This window comes from Molothrus aeneus, chromosome 16 (assembly GCF_037042795.1).
Source record: "Molothrus aeneus isolate 106 chromosome 16, BPBGC_Maene_1.0, whole genome shotgun sequence".
NCBI classification, from domain to species: Eukaryota; Metazoa; Chordata; class Aves; order Passeriformes; family Icteridae; genus Molothrus; species Molothrus aeneus.
The window spans coordinates 8,486,689-8,502,979 of NC_089661.1; the positions used below are offsets into that span (position 1 = coordinate 8,486,689).

At 51.7% G+C, this 16,291-nt stretch overlaps 1 protein-coding gene across 1 annotated transcript; it reads right to left on the bottom strand.

Annotated features, from left to right (window-relative positions):
- Positions 1-7,467: 7,467 nt before the first annotated feature.
- CLEC19A (C-type lectin domain containing 19A) lies at positions 7,468-16,291 on the bottom strand. Its single transcript, XM_066561141.1, has 5 exons — positions 16,201-16,291; positions 10,146-10,311; positions 9,553-9,646; positions 8,662-8,794; positions 7,468-7,970 (listed from the first exon to the last, which is right to left on the bottom strand). Exons 1-5 carry the CDS (start codon positions 16,289-16,291, stop codon positions 7,891-7,893), a joined length of 564 nt encoding a protein of 187 aa, XP_066417238.1. The 3' UTR covers positions 7,468-7,890.

Here is a 16,291-nt window from a genome sequence, read left to right on the forward strand (position 1 = left end):
CCCCACCAGGCTGCAGCCACTGCCTTCAGTCCCAACTTCATAAACAGAAGAACCTGAAGTCTTTGGATGCAAGGCTGTGCCCTGTGAAAACAGAAGGAACTAAGGGGGCAAAGAGCTGCAGGTAAATTCGGCTCACAGGAGGACAGGCTCAGGGTGGCAGCGGTGCCCTGCCGTGGGTGACAGAGGTGCCTGTCCCCAGGGGCAGCCTGGCTACAGTGCAGCCCATCGGTGACAGGGCACAGCGGCTCTCCGGGAGCTCCCTGCGTTAGGATAATCTCATCTGCCGTGCATTAAAGTCCAAGTCGGGGCTGAGCATTTCCAGCGCCCCGGGGCCCATCTGGCAGGTCTGGAAAGCCCCAGCAGGGAGCTACCCTGGCTCTGAGATCTTTCTGTGCTCCGAGTCCAACCCAGCTCTTCGGGGTTACCCCCCAGCCTGATCACAACCACACTCTAAGCAGTTCTGTATCATCAATACCAACAGATCCTGGCGGGAGAGGGTGGCAGCAGTGGGAGCTGTGATTCATCCCCCACGGCCTATAGCTCATACAACATACGGCAGTGCATTTTCAGAAGCTGGGGATGCCAAGAGGGACACACATGTGCCAAACCAGCCAGGGTGGCAAGAGGCTCTCTTGATAACAAAGCTGGCACGTGGCTGCAGATGGGCTCCCAAACCCCTCTGTGCCTGGAGGAGACACATGAAGGCCAGGAAGGAGTTGGAGGCTGTCCTGCATCCCAGCACCCCCCGGCACTGACTCACCTGTGTGAGCTGCACTGCTCACACCCAGCCTGCTTGACTTCCGAACGGGGAATGCAAGCCAGAAATGCCCACAGAAAACCAAGCAGCCTCTGGTAAACTAAGAGAGATCAGATTCCATCTTGCCAAAAGTATTTGTGTAGCTCCTTCTCTTTTCCTGGATGATCTCACTTCTCCTGAAACACCAAAGGTGATTTAGCCCAAACTACAGACTGTAAAGACATAAATCTAGAAGCAATTCCACTGCCATTAATGATGGTGTTGTGGGATCATTCCAGCACAGACAAGGAAACTGCTGGAAAATTCAGACATATGCCCCAAATGGCATATTAATAATGAGATCTTTCAAAGGAGGATCCGTGACTCATCCAAGAAGAAAAATGGGTCATTCACTACACTGAACTCTTCAAACAAAACAGCAACTTTTTTTGGGTTTTCCCAGTTTAAACCAGAAAAAAATAGAGAAAGTAATGGGGGGGAAAATCTGGTGGCTGCAGCTGCCAGACAACATGAGCAGGGAGAGCCTGCACTGGCGTTTTGGGGTTAAAAATCCCACTCTGACAGGCATTCTGTGTCTTGTATGGCTGTTTCCTAAAACCAGGAGTGCAAGGACTGCCACACCCTTCATCATCACCTCACCCCTCTCCACCCAAAGCCACGCACTCTCTAGTCCTTCCCCAAAAATTCACCAGTGCTTTCCCAAAAGTAACGTCCTGGGGGTACCCAGGGTTCAAGGGACCAAAGCCACCAGCACCAGGGTGCTTTGGGAGCCTGGTGGCTTTTGCCTTGGCAGTCATCCTGCAAGGAACATGCCTGCAGCAGGGAGTACCAAGGGGCCAGGACAACGTGCAATGAAAGGTGAACTTGCTGTAGAAGCAGAATACAGCCAAAACCACCAAATCTGAGCAAGGATTTTCAATAGCTGTGTTACTGCCAGGGCAGGAGCTGCTCTGCCTCACCTGTGTGGATATGGGGCCCTAACACTGAAATCCCAGTTGGGCAGGTGCACATGGGGGATCAGAGGGATCACGTGCAAAGGGACACAGCCCCCTCCTGCAGATCCCTTGATGGAGTCAGTGCAGAAAAAAGGGCAGGTTGCAAAGTTGGCATTTAAGATGTCATTAGAGCTGTTAATCTTATTGCTATTACTATATTATAATCACTTTCACAACCCATCTAAATCGGGGGCCGCTATCCATACTGGATTATTACATTCATCATTTGCATTCAGCATTTATTTGGGACCATGATATCATAAAATGCTTTGGAGATTAATAAAGGCCACAGCCCTTTCCTGTAAGCAGTTGCCCTCCACACTGATGAAATACCACATTTAATTGCTTTAACCTGTACTGCTGCTGTTTCCTTCCTCTCCCTCTGCCTGGATCTTCACATTCAGTGGCTGCTGGGTGCAGCCTGTGCTGTGGTATGAGGACAGAGGCAGCTGGCCACGATGGGGATGAGGTGCAGCAGCCCCTGTGCTCCACAGGGCACCTGTGCCAGCACTCTGAGCAGAGAGGGACCCCATGAAGGTCTCACATCCTCATGTGGACAAGCCTCTAATTTAATTATCTCAACAAGTCGAAAGAGGAGCTCATGGCAAGTGGCTTTTTACTGCTAAGCAAATACTTGACAAGGAATGCTGAGCTCTTAAACAGCTGCTGGGTTGTGGGTCATGTCACTTTCAGGAACTGAGGGTCATAGAGCCTAAACAGCATCCAAATCAAATTAATTTCTCCTTAAGGAAAAAAGAGAAGCCTGTCCTATCCTCTTCTCCAGCCTCTTCTGGAAGTTCCAGCCAGCCCTGCAGCATTGTCCTTTCCCAGTGCTCCACAGTTTGTGCCAGCTTTGCAATACCAAAACCCAGCAAGCATTTAATCTGATATTTTTGCAAGTCTCTGTGCACTCTGGAGGCAGAGGAGGGTGGTTATTCCCCTGTGAGCAGCATCACAGCCAGCCCATCCCAGCGTGTGGGTCCTGCTCCTGGGGCCCCTCCACTCGTGTGGCTCTCACCTCCTCCCCTGGACACTTGGGGACACAGTTAAATCTCTTGCCTTCCTACCCTGTGTCTGAGTCTCAAGAACAGCCAGAGGAGGATATTTGAGTTCTTTCCATGCAAGAAGAGAGCTTCCTGTCAAGTCTCCCATCACAAGTCACTCAGATTTTATGTTAACCCGACCAATAGCACAAGTACAAATGATAGAGGGGATGAGCAGAGCAAGCACCCTCTTCCTAGGCCAGGGGTATGTTCCTGGGTGTCTGTGGGAGGATGCTGTCATAACACACCCACACTCCAGCAGAGTTCCCATTCAGAAATCTGCTCAACAACAGCACCGCTCGCTCCCTCACAGCCCTTGACAAACAGGGATTTGCTGGCGTCCTGACAAAGAGCTTCACAAACGAGGCAATCAGCAGCCCAGTATAATTTTCAAGAAATACAAATGAGCAAATATCTAGTTGCCATGGTAACCCTGAGAGCTGGACTAGACTTTTTTGGTAGATTCCCAAATACAGCAACATTTTGCCAGCACAGCAGGAGCGTGGTGCCCAGGACCCTGCTTGGGGACAGCAGCCAGGGCTGCTGAGCAGCATCAGCTCTTTCAGAGCAGCCCTGTCCTCTCTGAGCAGCTCCAGGCACTCACATGCACGGTGCCAGCTGTGGATCTTTTCTCTCACATCACCTGTGCTCTGGCTCTGTGCAGGCTGACGGGCTCTCTGTGCAGGGACCACAGTGGGAATTGTGCTCCTGTCAGATCTGTGCTTTCCCTCTCATCAGTGGCAGCTCTGGCAATTTGCACCCAGGAGGGAAAGTTTCCAGCCAAGTTACTGAGGCCCAGCAAAGCAAAAGTGGTTAATGAAAAACATAACCACCCTTTTTAGGTGACTGTGCTGCAGAGCTGTGCCAAACAGGGACAGGGGCACTGGCCCTCAGCTAGCTCTCCCCACCAAGGCAGTTCTCTCTGGACACCTGGAAATCCTTGGCCACAAAAGAGGAAGAGACTTTTGGGGCACCAAAATGGGACAATCAAATGGACAATGGGCCCTGGCATGGCCTGGTTCCTGTGCTGAGCCAGCCCCATCCCAGGGGCCCAGCCTGGAGGAGCCCCTGGCAGCCATGAGTCTCTCTGAGTGCTGCTGGGAGTTTCACTGGGCTTCTGCAATTAGTTCAGGTGCCATTACACACCAGCAGCTTGCAGGCTGGATACATGCAGCCTGATTCATGCCTCTCTCAGGAGACATGGCTGCTGCAGCCAAGCCCTCCTGCTGCCCAGAAGGAGATCCAAGTCCCAGCAGGATTGTCCCCACTGGCTCCCACTGTCCTGCTCATAGCCTGGCAGCAGCGGGGAGCAGATGGCATCAGGTGGGATGGGAAAACCCTCCTGCAGAACAGCAGGAGCACCTCAGCTAAGCCAACATCCACTGGGACCCACACAGCACAAACCCTGCTCACCTTCCCCGTGCCCCACTGCTCCATGTCTCCCTGCTGCAGACACTCGGGATGTGCTAAAGCTGTAGGATTTAACATTAACCCCATTGCACAGATGGGTAATGTCATTTTTCACAGGGCTTCGTGGCCTGGGGTTTTTGGTGATGGGCCTCACTGTTGCAGCCAGTCTGTAATGTTCTCTCTGAGCTGCTCAAAGCACCGTTTTGGTCCCGAGATATTTTTGTTCTCTGTCAAAGGGAACCACTCTGTGGCATCCTGGCCTCAGGGCAGGAGCTGAGCCACTGCTCAGGCAATTAAATCCAAGGGAAATGCACAAGGAAAAGCTCATGATTCAGCCGTGCAGCCCTTATTCTCCAGTCATTTATGGGAGAAAAAAAATCTTAAGTGAATTAATAAAGGAAAGGACAGCCCAGCCCAGCCCAGCCAGGCATGGGAGCAGTCAAGATAATCACCAGGGAGGAAAATCCCCACCCGGCTGTGCCAGGGCAGCAGAAGCATGCCCACAAGCTGTGACATCCATGTCCTGTGTCACAGCAGCATGTCTCAGGAAACGATCAGAGTAGGAACAAAAGGAATCAAAGGGTCAGAGGTGTAGGCAGGCTCATCCCTCCCCATGCCATGCCAGGGCTGGGGGCAATATTGCCTCTACAGCTCAGAAATGGGGTACAAGGAGGGTAAGGACTATTTTGGTTCACTCCCAGGCTACATCACACACTGGTCACACTTACGCCAGCCTTCATGCATTACAACAGAATGTGTTCAACCCCTAAGAAAATCAGTGTCATAAAAATACCCTCGGGAATCAGTCACTTGCAAGTGATGTGCAGGAAAGGTGTCAGAGAGTCCTGCTGCTGCCAGGTTTCCCATTGCCTGCACCACAGAGCGAGTCAGGAGGGAGAAATTCAAGATAACAAGGGAGTGAGGGGTTATGGGACACGGAGAACAGAAAAATAAAGAAGTTCAGCCTGGAATCTGGAGCTGCTCCAGGCCATGCAGAGTCTGGAACTGTCCATGCCGAGAGAAAGGGCGTGGCCCATATTTCATCAAGCCAGATCCACTAGAAGTTCATTAAGGAGGTGAAAACTCCTGTTGTTTTCTGAATTTTATTTGATTACTGTGAAACAGAAGACACTGGCAAGGACAGAGAGTTGATTTTTAAGTAAAGACCCTGGAGCCAAAGGAGAAAGACAGGAGGTTGGGAAACAAAGCCCCTATTAACTTCGGTCCTGACTTTCAGGTCATGCATGTTGAGTTCTTTTTACCTGGAAATGAAGATGTTAATTGGAGGTGACAGCTTTCATTGGGCTCCCCATTAGCAATATTTTTAACCACAGTAGGGCCCAGATCTTCAAACACTTTCCCAAGGGAAGGTTTTAACCTTTCTTTTGAAACATCTCATACCACTTGCAGGGAAAAAAGACAGTTGTTTGGCTCGAGGCATACCAATCCCCAGCCGTGATGAACTCCCAGCTCCTCTGGACAGGAGGCACAGCAGGAACAGGGAAAGCAAACTGGGGAGGGGCAGCCTGGAGCCAGCACCGTGCAGCAGCATCTCCCCGTGGGTGTCTGTCCATGCAGCCCCAGCCCGGGCCCTGGCACAGGCTGGGGCACAGCCAGCCCCAGGGGACACTGGGCTGTGACAGCTCCAGCACGGAGCCAGGAGCCTATCACACATCTCCTGCTCCACACTTGGCTCTCCAAACCCTTTTCTGCCACAGACCACATCAGCTTTATCCACCTTGCTGCAGCCAAGAGCTTTCTTTTTAAACAGCTGGTTTCTTCACACACTGTTATCATCCATACATAATTTATCATTTTCAGGTGAAGCAAAAGCCTCTAGAAACACATCCAATGCTGAAGTCCAGAACTGAAGACTACACAAATGGCTAACTTTCCATATAAATATATTAATAGTGTGCATGTTAATTTTGAAAATACAATAAAAATAATATCATTTGATTTATATGTATTTTATATATATATATATATATATATATATATATATATAAAACAACATCAGGGATGACAGCATTTTCTTATTTTAGAAACTTTTTCCAGCACACACATTCCACTTACAACACCATTATTACCCCTACCAAATTTTCCAGTTCCTCTCCAAGTGGAAACACCTCAGCTGAAAGCTCCACTGCCATCTGAGGAAGCAGCTCCAAGCTCCCAGAGGAGCCTCAGCTACCGCCCTCAATTGCAGCCAGTGTGGTAACTCTGGAAAGGCTTGTTTTGGTATGCTGCATTTCTAAGATGGTGGCACCAAGGGGGACCAGACAATTTTGTGGCAATGCTTTACTCATCTTTGCAGGCAGCAGCTGAGATGGGTCAGACCCCAAGGCTTTGCCAGAGCAGGGGCAAAAGGGACTCATGGCTCCCAAGAGGGGGCAAGGAGCCCCTCTGGGGGCCCCTCTGCACAGGGCTACCTGCAAAGCCACCTGGGTGCTACAGGGCTGTGAGGGAACCGAGTTCACAGCCTGGGGAGCACTGGATTTATTGTGTCTGACTGGCTGCAGAGTGCCCTTGGAGCTGTGTTCCCTAAGGAGGAGCCTGGTTTCCCCTCAATAGTGGTGCCTTTCCCTTGGGCCATGGCACCAGCACAGCCCCACTTACACCCAAACCCTGCAAATCCATCCTTGTCCAAGCACCAGTGTCCCATCTCCACACAGAGCAGTTCAAACAAGGCACAGGAGCTGCCACAACCACACACACCTCCCCAAAAATATTTACCTGGGAGACAGAAATACTTCTGTGGTGCCAATGCAGCAGAGGACATCAGCAAGGACTTAGGGAGAAAACATCACCCCACTAGGACACGGGGCTGCAGCAAACTCTGCAAGCTCTCCCCAGCCAGGACTGGGTTGTGAGGATGGGCTGGCCCCCAGCTGATGTGTGTCAGCCCTCATCTGCCCTCCAGCTACCCCAGTGCTCTCCAAGCAGCCAGGGCCAAATCCCTGCTCAGGGAGTGCTGGGCTCTGGGCTCTGGGCACTGCCTGGCCCCCCACACCCTCCATGGTGCCTCTGTGCTTGCTGGGGGCCAGGCAAAGGGCAGGGTGAGCACACAGGCTGCCCCACGCACCCCAAAAAACACTCAGGGTCTATAAAATAAACTTTCCTAGGCAGCTGCTTCCCCCCAACTCACAGAGCAGGTTGGGGAAAAAACAACTTCAACGTGAAACCCCAAACCCGCAGGGAATCACTCCTACTCCAGGGCAAGAAAGACAGCGGAGCCTCCACCTGCTGTTTGCAGTTTATTTTAGCAGAGAGAAAAAGAACGTGGACAAGAGGCATTTTGCATAACTTAACAGAAAAGAACGCTTTTCCTCCACTCTTCACAGATCATCAGGCAGAAGCATTTCCTACACACGGCTATTTTTGGGTGCTAACAGTTTGGTGTACTGGTAAAATCACGGGTTTCCTCTAACACAGTGATGGTTGATCTGAAATCCAAAGCCAGACTCGGGCTTGGGGGCTCCTCTGCTGTTGAATGCAGCTCCTGTCAGTGCTGAGTGCCAGGCTCATCCCCACCATCCTCCAGCAGGGATTTTGCAGCCAGGGACTGGCTGGGGATCCAAGCAGCTCCACGGCTCTGCCAGCCCATCCATGTCCTGACTGCCCTAGCCCAGCACAGCTGGAGAGGTGACCCAGAATGAAGGGGGTGTGGGCAGCACCAGCAGCCTCAGTCCAGGGCCAGGGAGGGGATCTTGCACACAAAGGGGAAGGCTCTGCCACAGGCGTTGTCATTCCAGGAGCGCAGTGCTACCCTCCAGAAAAACACAAAGCATTAGCTGAAAAAAGGCAAACAGAGGGAACCATGCACTGCCCGTGGCACCAGGGCCTCCTGCCGCTGAGGGAGGCTTTCCCTGGATGTGCTCCCATTTGTGCCATTCACTGTCATGCTTCCTCCCAGCATCCTCACCTGGGGGATGTGAGAGGGGAGGCCAGGCTCCAGCTTGGACTTGGCAGTGGAGGGGCAGCTGCAAACACAGCCCTGTTCCCCCCAAATTATCCATGGGCTGCCCATGCACAGACATTTAGGTACATCCTGGGGGCCTGGACACACCTGGCTGGTCTCACCAGCAGGGAGGGTGTGAGGTGGGATTTTTGCACAGGCAGGGTCTTGTCCCAATTCAGCAAGATGTCCTGGCCCAAGCATGGGAGAGATAAGCTGGCAAAACAATGAGTGTTCCCACAGGTTTCCCGTGGGGGAGGGGAAATGGGGTAATTCTTCAAGGCAGCTGATGCTCCTGCCCTGCTGCTACTATGGGAGAGGGAGATGGGAGCAGAGGAAAAATGACTATGTATGCATGTAAAGAAAAAAAATAACATAATACTAAAAACTTAAAATGCAAATCCTCTGCCTGCCAGCAACCTCTTCAGAAAAGCAGGAGCCACGGTGGATTGAATTTATTGCCACACAAATAACACTGAGGGTGCCCTGGGTGCTCACCACTGCTGTGTCTGTACCAGATCTGCACGCAGTCCTCCTCCTCGGGGATGGAGTGGATCCCATCGTCAGGCTGGCTGCCATCCCAGTACTGGTAGTCGTAGGAGGAGCCATCTGTCCACTCAAAGTGACCCTCCTGACATGAGGCCAGCAGAGAGAGGCTGTCACCACAGAGCTGTGCCTGCAGAGGGTGGGAGGGCCACCCCCATGTAGTCCCCACCCCCAGTGCCACACAGCCCAGGGACATGGACAGACAGCACTCAGCAAAGTCCAAACAGCATGTTTTGGTTTTACAACTGGAAACTTGCCAAGAATAGCCCCAGGTTTCACAGTGTTCTCACCAGGGGAAGCCCAGAAATCAAATCTATATATTTTTTAACACCCCCACCCAGTTCTCTGTTCCTTTTCCTTTTCATTTCCATTCCTTTTCCAATATCTACAAAAAATTTGCTGACATGAGACTGTTCTCCTGATGGTGTCCATTTTTCTTTCTAATATATTGGACTATATATTTCCAACATGTCAGCTTCCAAAAGTCACAGAGTAGCACAAGAGAGCAATGGAACTCAGTGGTTTTTGACACTGAAGACCTTTTCAGTTTATTTGCTCTTCTTGGACCACCAGTACAATACTCTTTCTATGAATCCAGTAATAAAATGTGATATGAGTAATTATTGGTTAATCTATTAATTCTAGTAACACTTCTCTTTTAAAAGCAGACTGGAATGGGTGAAAGAACAAGTTTCTCCACGTGCTGCACCACAGACTCTATGCCACCTCCTGAATAAAGGGGTATAAGGAGCAAAGAAGAAAACCAAGTGGCTTTCCAGGAGGAAAACACAGAGAGGTGAAGTTTGCAAAGCCTTTTCCCACAGGATTCCAGGGAGCTCCCACCTGCCGTAGGTCATTGAGTCCTGTCCAGATGTCGGTGGGGATGCCGGGCACGCGGCTGTTCACCAGGTCGTACACAAAGACGTTTTCTTGCCAGCTGGCAAAACAGAGCAGTACAGAGCAATCAATAGGATATGTCAGCAAATGGTCAGGCATGTCTCTAAGCACTCATCCTACCCCAGGACCCGTGGGCAAATGGGTTCCCAGCTTCTTACTGCTGGTGGTTACTTTCCCAGATCTGTGCAAGAGGAGCGTAGTGTTGGTGAGAGCTGGGGGAGAGGGAGTAGGGAAAAAAGCCTGTGTAATCATGTTGTACTTCTATCCCTTTTTCAACACTAAAAAACCACAGTTTTGGGAAATTTAGGGAATACTATGCCAGTTTTGCTGCCAGTCCAGGAAAAGGCATTTCTTTTCTATATTGCCTTTGTGTGACCTGTGCATCTGCTTTGACTGGGGCGCTGCTGCAGAGGGATGTGTGGGCTGGAACACGAGCCTGCAGCTGACACAGAGGCTGTGACGTGGGAATGGGACTTTGCCCCCAGTTTCCTTCCTCCCCAGGCTGTGTCAGCGTGGGATGATGTTTCTGCACAGCTCACCTGTGGATGGAGGCCAGCTTGGCTGACCTGATGCCGATGGAGAACTCGGCGCAGTAGAGGTCAGCTTCAGCCCAGGTTTTGTTGATGGGGAAGTAGCGGTAGCAGTGCCCTTCGTACTCTGTCCAGAAGAGTGGGCAGGAGTAGGCATGGACAGGCTCAGGCATGGCTGGGGGCAGAGCACAGGACATCCAGCAGCTGGTGATGAGACAGCTTGGCCAGGAAGCTGAGCAGGTGATGGAAGCAGCAGTGCCCAGCCCTGCTCTGCCACCTCACCCAGGCAAATAACCACAAACACATCCAGGGAAAACCCAGCTGCTGCAGGAGCAATGCAAAAGTTTTCAGAAGTCAAAGCACATTTTAAACAAGTTGTGGGTTCCTTGGTTTCAGCATCTGCCTAAATCAGGAGGGACATTCCGAGCTAGCATGACATCATTTTAGGCAGAGGATGCTTAAAATAAAGGCACTGACATTTGCTATTGGGAAAACTGAGATAAGGGCTCCTCTTGTCTCTATCAGCACCACTGGAGCCACTGTGCTGGGAGGGGAGCTGACAGCCAGGGCTGTGGGGTTAAGGCTGTGTTCTGCCCTCCTGCAAGGACAGCCTGCACCTCCTCCCGCCAAGGAACCCCCCTCCATGCCCTGTCCCTGCCCCTGGACACAGCCATGCATGTAGGCACAGGATCAGCCAGCGCGGTGCCAGCCTATCCAACAGATATCCCACCACTGATAACAGCCTATCCAACAGATATCCCACCACTGATAACAGCCTATCCAACAGATATCCCACCACAGATAACAGCCTATCCAGCAGATATCCCACCACTGATAACAGCCTATCCAACAGACATCCCACCACAGATAACAGCCTATCCAACAGATATCCCACCACAGATAACAGCCTATCCAATAGACATCCCACCACAGATAACAGCCTATCCAACAGATATCCCACCACTGATAACAGCCTATCCAACAGATATCCCACCACAGATAACAGCCTATCCAGCAGATATCCCACCACTGATAACAGCCTATCCAACAGACATCCCACCACAGATAACAGCCTATCCAACAGACATCCCACCACAGATAACAGCCTATCCAACAGATATCCCACCACAGATAACAGCCTATCCAACAGATATCCCACCACTGATAACAGCCCTGCCATGGTGCTGCTCCTCTTCCCCTGCTGCTTTTCAGCACAGTGGGGAAGTTGTCCCAGAAGAGGCCCCTGTGGGGGCAGGATGTCCTTTTGGAGCCTTTGGAGTTGCCTCTGTCTAAACACGGCAGTGGCATTAGCATGTTGCTCCAACCTCCTCCATGTTCTGCTCCCCCTCGTGTGGGGAGGATGCAGAACTCAGGACCCTCACAGAATTAATTCTCTTAGCTGCTGGTTTGTGAATGTGGGGGAATTGCCAGCCCCCCCTGAGGCAGTCCCCACATCCCCAGGGAGCTGTGGTTGGGGTCAGTACTGCTGTGGAGGCGAGTGGGGCAGTGGGCAGGGTGGGTGTGCAGGGGGTGAGGGCAGATGTCAGATGCCATCAGACCATCCAAGCAGGTAACAGCCTCGAGCCCAGAGAGGTCAGGGTGGTGCCTCCAGCACTGAGGGGCCAGGGGAATGGCTTTCCCTGAGGGAAGAGCAAAACTGCCAGCAGCAGCAAGGGATGTGGCACAGGAAGCAACAGCATGGAGAAAAAGAGAGGCAAGGTGAATCCAAAGCAGCTGTGTGAGCATTCATAGAGCCAAATCATTCCCTGTGCCAGTGCTGGCAGCTCTGGGTGATAATTTCATCTTTCATCAGCTCTTTCCACATGGGGATCTCTGAGTGTTCTACAAACAGCCACCAGCCAGCCCACAGGGTCCCTGCTGTCACATCCCCTCCCGGTGACAAACCACAAATGCAAAGAGCAATTTTTCTCCTACAAAGAGAGAAATTTTTTTTTTCTCCTGAGCAAGGCCAAATCAACTGCCAAGCCCTGTGGGGCTGTCACCCCATCAACCTGCCTTGAGACCCCCAGGTACCCCTCCAGAGGAGCTGAGACTGGGGGCAGCTCTGCACCCAACAGCAACAAACCCTTGAGGGGCTCGAGGGGCTCTGCCATCCTCAGCAGCACCAATTATGGGCTGTGGAGGATTAAAGATAAGGCCTGCTGGGCTGGAAGAGCAAAATAGCTTTTGGGGAGAGTGGGTAAGATAAAGACAGCTCAGCAGCAAGGCAGAGCTCAGTTCTCTGATTCACACCCAGCCATAACTGCACTGGGAAAAACCTTAGAACAGCCCAAGGAGACACAAATTACTTCAGCGTAGCAAGAGAACAGGACCAGGAACTCCAAAAGCTGATGTGACTCCTGGAGCCAAGCCCTCCTCCCCTCATGATGCTGGCCAGGGTTCCCTGTCTCCAAAACCAAAGCAGAACAAGGGTCAAACCTTCAGCATGAGGCTTCAGCTTTACCACCAGGTCACAGGTGAGGCTTGTACCCCAGTAAGGACAGCCTGGGATCTGGTCCTGGCTTGCAGAGACTCGAGGCTGCTGTTCCTTCCTGCCAAGGACAGCCCAGAGGTCTGTGCCAGACAAGGCACCACCAGCTGTTTCAGCAACTGGGGTTTTATTGTAGAGCCTTGACAAAATCCTCACCTCTGGCAGCATGGTGGCAAAATTCACAGGGCTTCACCCAGCAGCATCCCCAGCAAACGGAGACTTCACTCCCCAGTGCTAATTGCAGTGGGTGTCCCACTGTCCTGCCTCAAAGGCAGGCACCCCAGTTCCAGGAAAAACCACCCTCATGTTTGCTCAGAGCAGCTGAGAGCAAGTCAGAAATTGAGAGAGCCCTGCTTTGTTATTCCATACTGGTTCCCATTAGGTAGCATTGATTTGATGAGCTTCAGTGAACCAGAGGTGCCTGAAGGAATTTAAGGTTAAATATACCAAAAAGGAAAATATGGGAGGTCAGCTTTTAATTAGCATCTTGTCTGTTAGGTCAGGATCAGAGGCTTTGTCTGTCTCTTTGGAGGAGAACCACTGGTCCCAGTTTACCAGGCAGGAACAATTAGGGGAGCTGCTTTATTTGAAATATTTGTAGCAGAAAAACCATAAGAAATCTGATGTAGGGTTGTGAGTATGGGGCCTACTCATGGCTCTACAGGAAAGCCTCACAACCCAAGCCAGCAGCTGTGTGTGGTATTTTGATCTAGAAGGTGACAGGGGAAGCATTTGGGGGCTTTTTAGATCAAATCCTCACTTTTAAGGAAAGTGAGAATTGGGTCTAAATGACCAGCAAAACATCAGCTCCTTCACTCAGGGCAGGATCAGCACAGCCAGTGCCTGCAGCATGGGGGTTCCTGCCAACCCCAAGTCACTCCATCCATTTGTCCCCAAATTCCTGGTGAAAAATGACTGCAAGAATCCTTTCTCCCTCTTTTTATTTACAATGCAGCAGTTTCGAGGGCAGGACCATGTTTTAAAGCAGCTCCAGCAAAATAAACGTCCAGACTTGGCTGAAGATAAGATTCAGATCAAGCAGCTGTTACTAACTCAGAAAAGCTGGAAAACAAATATTTGGGGTCAGAAATAAAGTTTTGTGCTCTCTGCATTTGCGTCAGTGCCAAATTGGAGCCTTTCTATTTATTTACTTGCTGAGCCCCACTGTAGAACTACCAGGAAAATCACTTTTCAAAATCTTACAGAAGCTGGCACTGCTCTGCCAAAAAAGTTTCACTTCCCCAGCTGGCTTATTTCCAACTAGAAATAATTAACTGAGAAAATCCTAGCCAGTTTCACAAGGGTTTCTCTTCATTTCAGGATGCTACTGGGAAAAAAACCTACCACCAGCTGCATGGCTCCCCTGCACTCAGCTGGTGAAGAGCAGGTTTGCTCCTGAACACTTCATCCCAAGGAGCAATGCTGCCTCACTTGCAGGGATCTGCAGGTCTGAGATGTGAAATCTGAGGCGAGGAAAAGGTTGGCAAGAGATGCCCAGGCAAGGAGGGCTCCTGAGGGGCTGCAGCTCCATCAGAGGGTTTTGGACAGCAGACCAGCTCAGTCAGTGCTGGCAGCAGATGCTCTTCTTGCTGCAGAGAATCAAAGAACTCCATGTAATCAACAGCTGACAGCTTTCCTCAGATCTCAGAGGTGCTAGGAGACACCCCCTTGGCACATCCATAAGCTAATGCTGCCATCTGACCTGAGAAGGCAAGTGAACCTCTTCAGCTCTTGGCCAGCAGCTGGGTTTGGAGAGAGCCCATCAACACCCCAAAGGCTCATCTGAAATTCATGCCAACAGAGAGGAGCTGAGGACATCCTGTCATGGGGAAGTCTGGGGCCTGCCCAGGGCAGAGCCCCTCCACCAGGAACCAGGGCTGTGGTGGTGACAGTGCGGGATGGGCAGTGGTCCCAGCACCCTGGAGCTCACCAAGTCACCCCTCCAGCAGCAGGGCTTCACCCAGGCTCAGCACTGCTGGAGCTGTGGGGAGCTGGAAGGGCTGGGTGAGACAGCAGGGCTGGGACAGGGGACCCCCAGAACCCATCCCCAGGATGACTCCAGGAGAAACTGCCTGTGGCTAAGCTGGGGGTGCCAGCTGAGCCAGAGGTCCATCCCACCACATCCTCCTTATTGAGCAAAGCCACAGAATAGGCATTTAAACAGGAGCTTGGAGGGCAGGAGCATGTGGCAGGGACTAAGACAGTGCTGTTGTGTGATGTTGGGATGCCTCCACTCACCCATGGCTTTAGAAGCAACTCCTGAAGCCCTGACATTCCATTCACCATGGGCAAACAATGCCACCTTCATGTTACTTGCAATATTTGTTTTTCATTAACAGATGAAAGAGTCTCACACTGAGCATCCACCTTTGAAGGATGTGATCAGGGGAGGGACCTTGGTCTCAGTGTATCTGGGGTTGTGTGGAGCTGCAGGGGAAGGAAGTTATGTTCACTGATGGACATGAATCTCAGAACTGGGCAATATTTTACACACCCTGAAGTGTTTTTAAGGCACATGTGACAAGTTTTCAAGTAAAATATTAAACATCAGATGAAGCACATTGGGAGGGACATCTTCTCACACCAAGGGCATTGCTTTGTAAAATTCTTTAACAAAACCAAGCTGGTTTTACAGCTTCAAATCCTCTGCATGTTTGGAGCTGTGAGGCTACAGCCAATACCAGCAGCAACGCTCTTGCAGCTGGCACTGACAGATTGAAGTTATCTTGCAGAGTTTTTTCCTCCTTAATTAGTTTTGGCAAAGCTCCCACGGATTAGGCATCTGGCAGGAAAGCCAGGCTTGTATCGATCCCTTTTCTCACGATCTCACCAAACAGCACTTTTGGAATCCCTTTCCACTCACAGTCCCAGTAAACCCAACAGGGCTCAAGCAAACTTGCTGCAGCAACTCTCACTTGCACTGACACCGTGGAAAAGTTTGGAAGAAACCCAAGTGCCATTCAGCAGTCAGCAGCAGCTCGGAGCAAAGAAGGGGAATAAGGGAGAATCCCGTGTTTGTTTCACACGCAGTAAGTGTGAATAAAGGAGGAGCCTGTCCTGCTGGGCTGCATGGCCACAGCCCTGCACCCTCCATATGTGTGCCTCATGCAGTGATTGCTGCCACAGCCCTGCAGCTTCCCTGAGTGTGCAAGGATTGCTGCCACAGCCCTGCAGCCTCCCTGAGTGTGCAAGGATTGCTGCCACAGCCCTGCAGCCTCCCTGAGTGTGTAAGGATTGCTGTCACAGCCCTGCAGCCTCCCTGAGTGTGCTCATTCCTGCCTCATTCCTCACCCCGGTACCACAGCAGGGCACGGCCACGAGCCGCGGCAGCGCCTGTTGGCAAAGGCCGAAGAGCTGACCTGGCACATAGAGACAAAGCCAGCTCAGAGACCTCTTGGCATCCCGAAGCAAGGACCGGGGCTGCCCTTGGCACGTCCCCCCGGTGAAGAAGAAAGTTGATTTCAAGGAAAGTCAGGGATTTCTGGAGCAGCTGCCGGCCCTGCGGGAGGCACACGCTCCTTGCCTGCCCCACCATGCCCGATGAAGTCCCGGCGGCCGGCGCCGAGCACTCACCTTGGCTGATCTTGATGTTGGTCTGGGGGAAGGCCTGCGCGGCCAGCAGGGCGGCGGCGAGCAGCGCGCACAGCGCCCGCCCGCGGCCCAT

Bases quoted from the DNA above. Each gene is read 5' to 3' on its own strand.
- CLEC19A (XM_066561141.1), bottom strand. From the start codon at position 16,291: ATGGGCCGCGGGCGGGCGCTGTGCGCGCTGCTCGCCGCCGCCCTGCTG. The intron at 10,312-16,200 runs GTGAGTGCTCGG...CTCTGCCCCCAG, and splicing joins CAACATCAAGATCAGCCAAG to CCATGCCTGAGCCTGTCCAT. The intron at 8,795-9,552 runs GTGGGAGCTCCC...GCCTCATGTCAG, and splicing joins GACTCAATGACCTACGGCAG to GAGGGTCACTTTGAGTGGAC.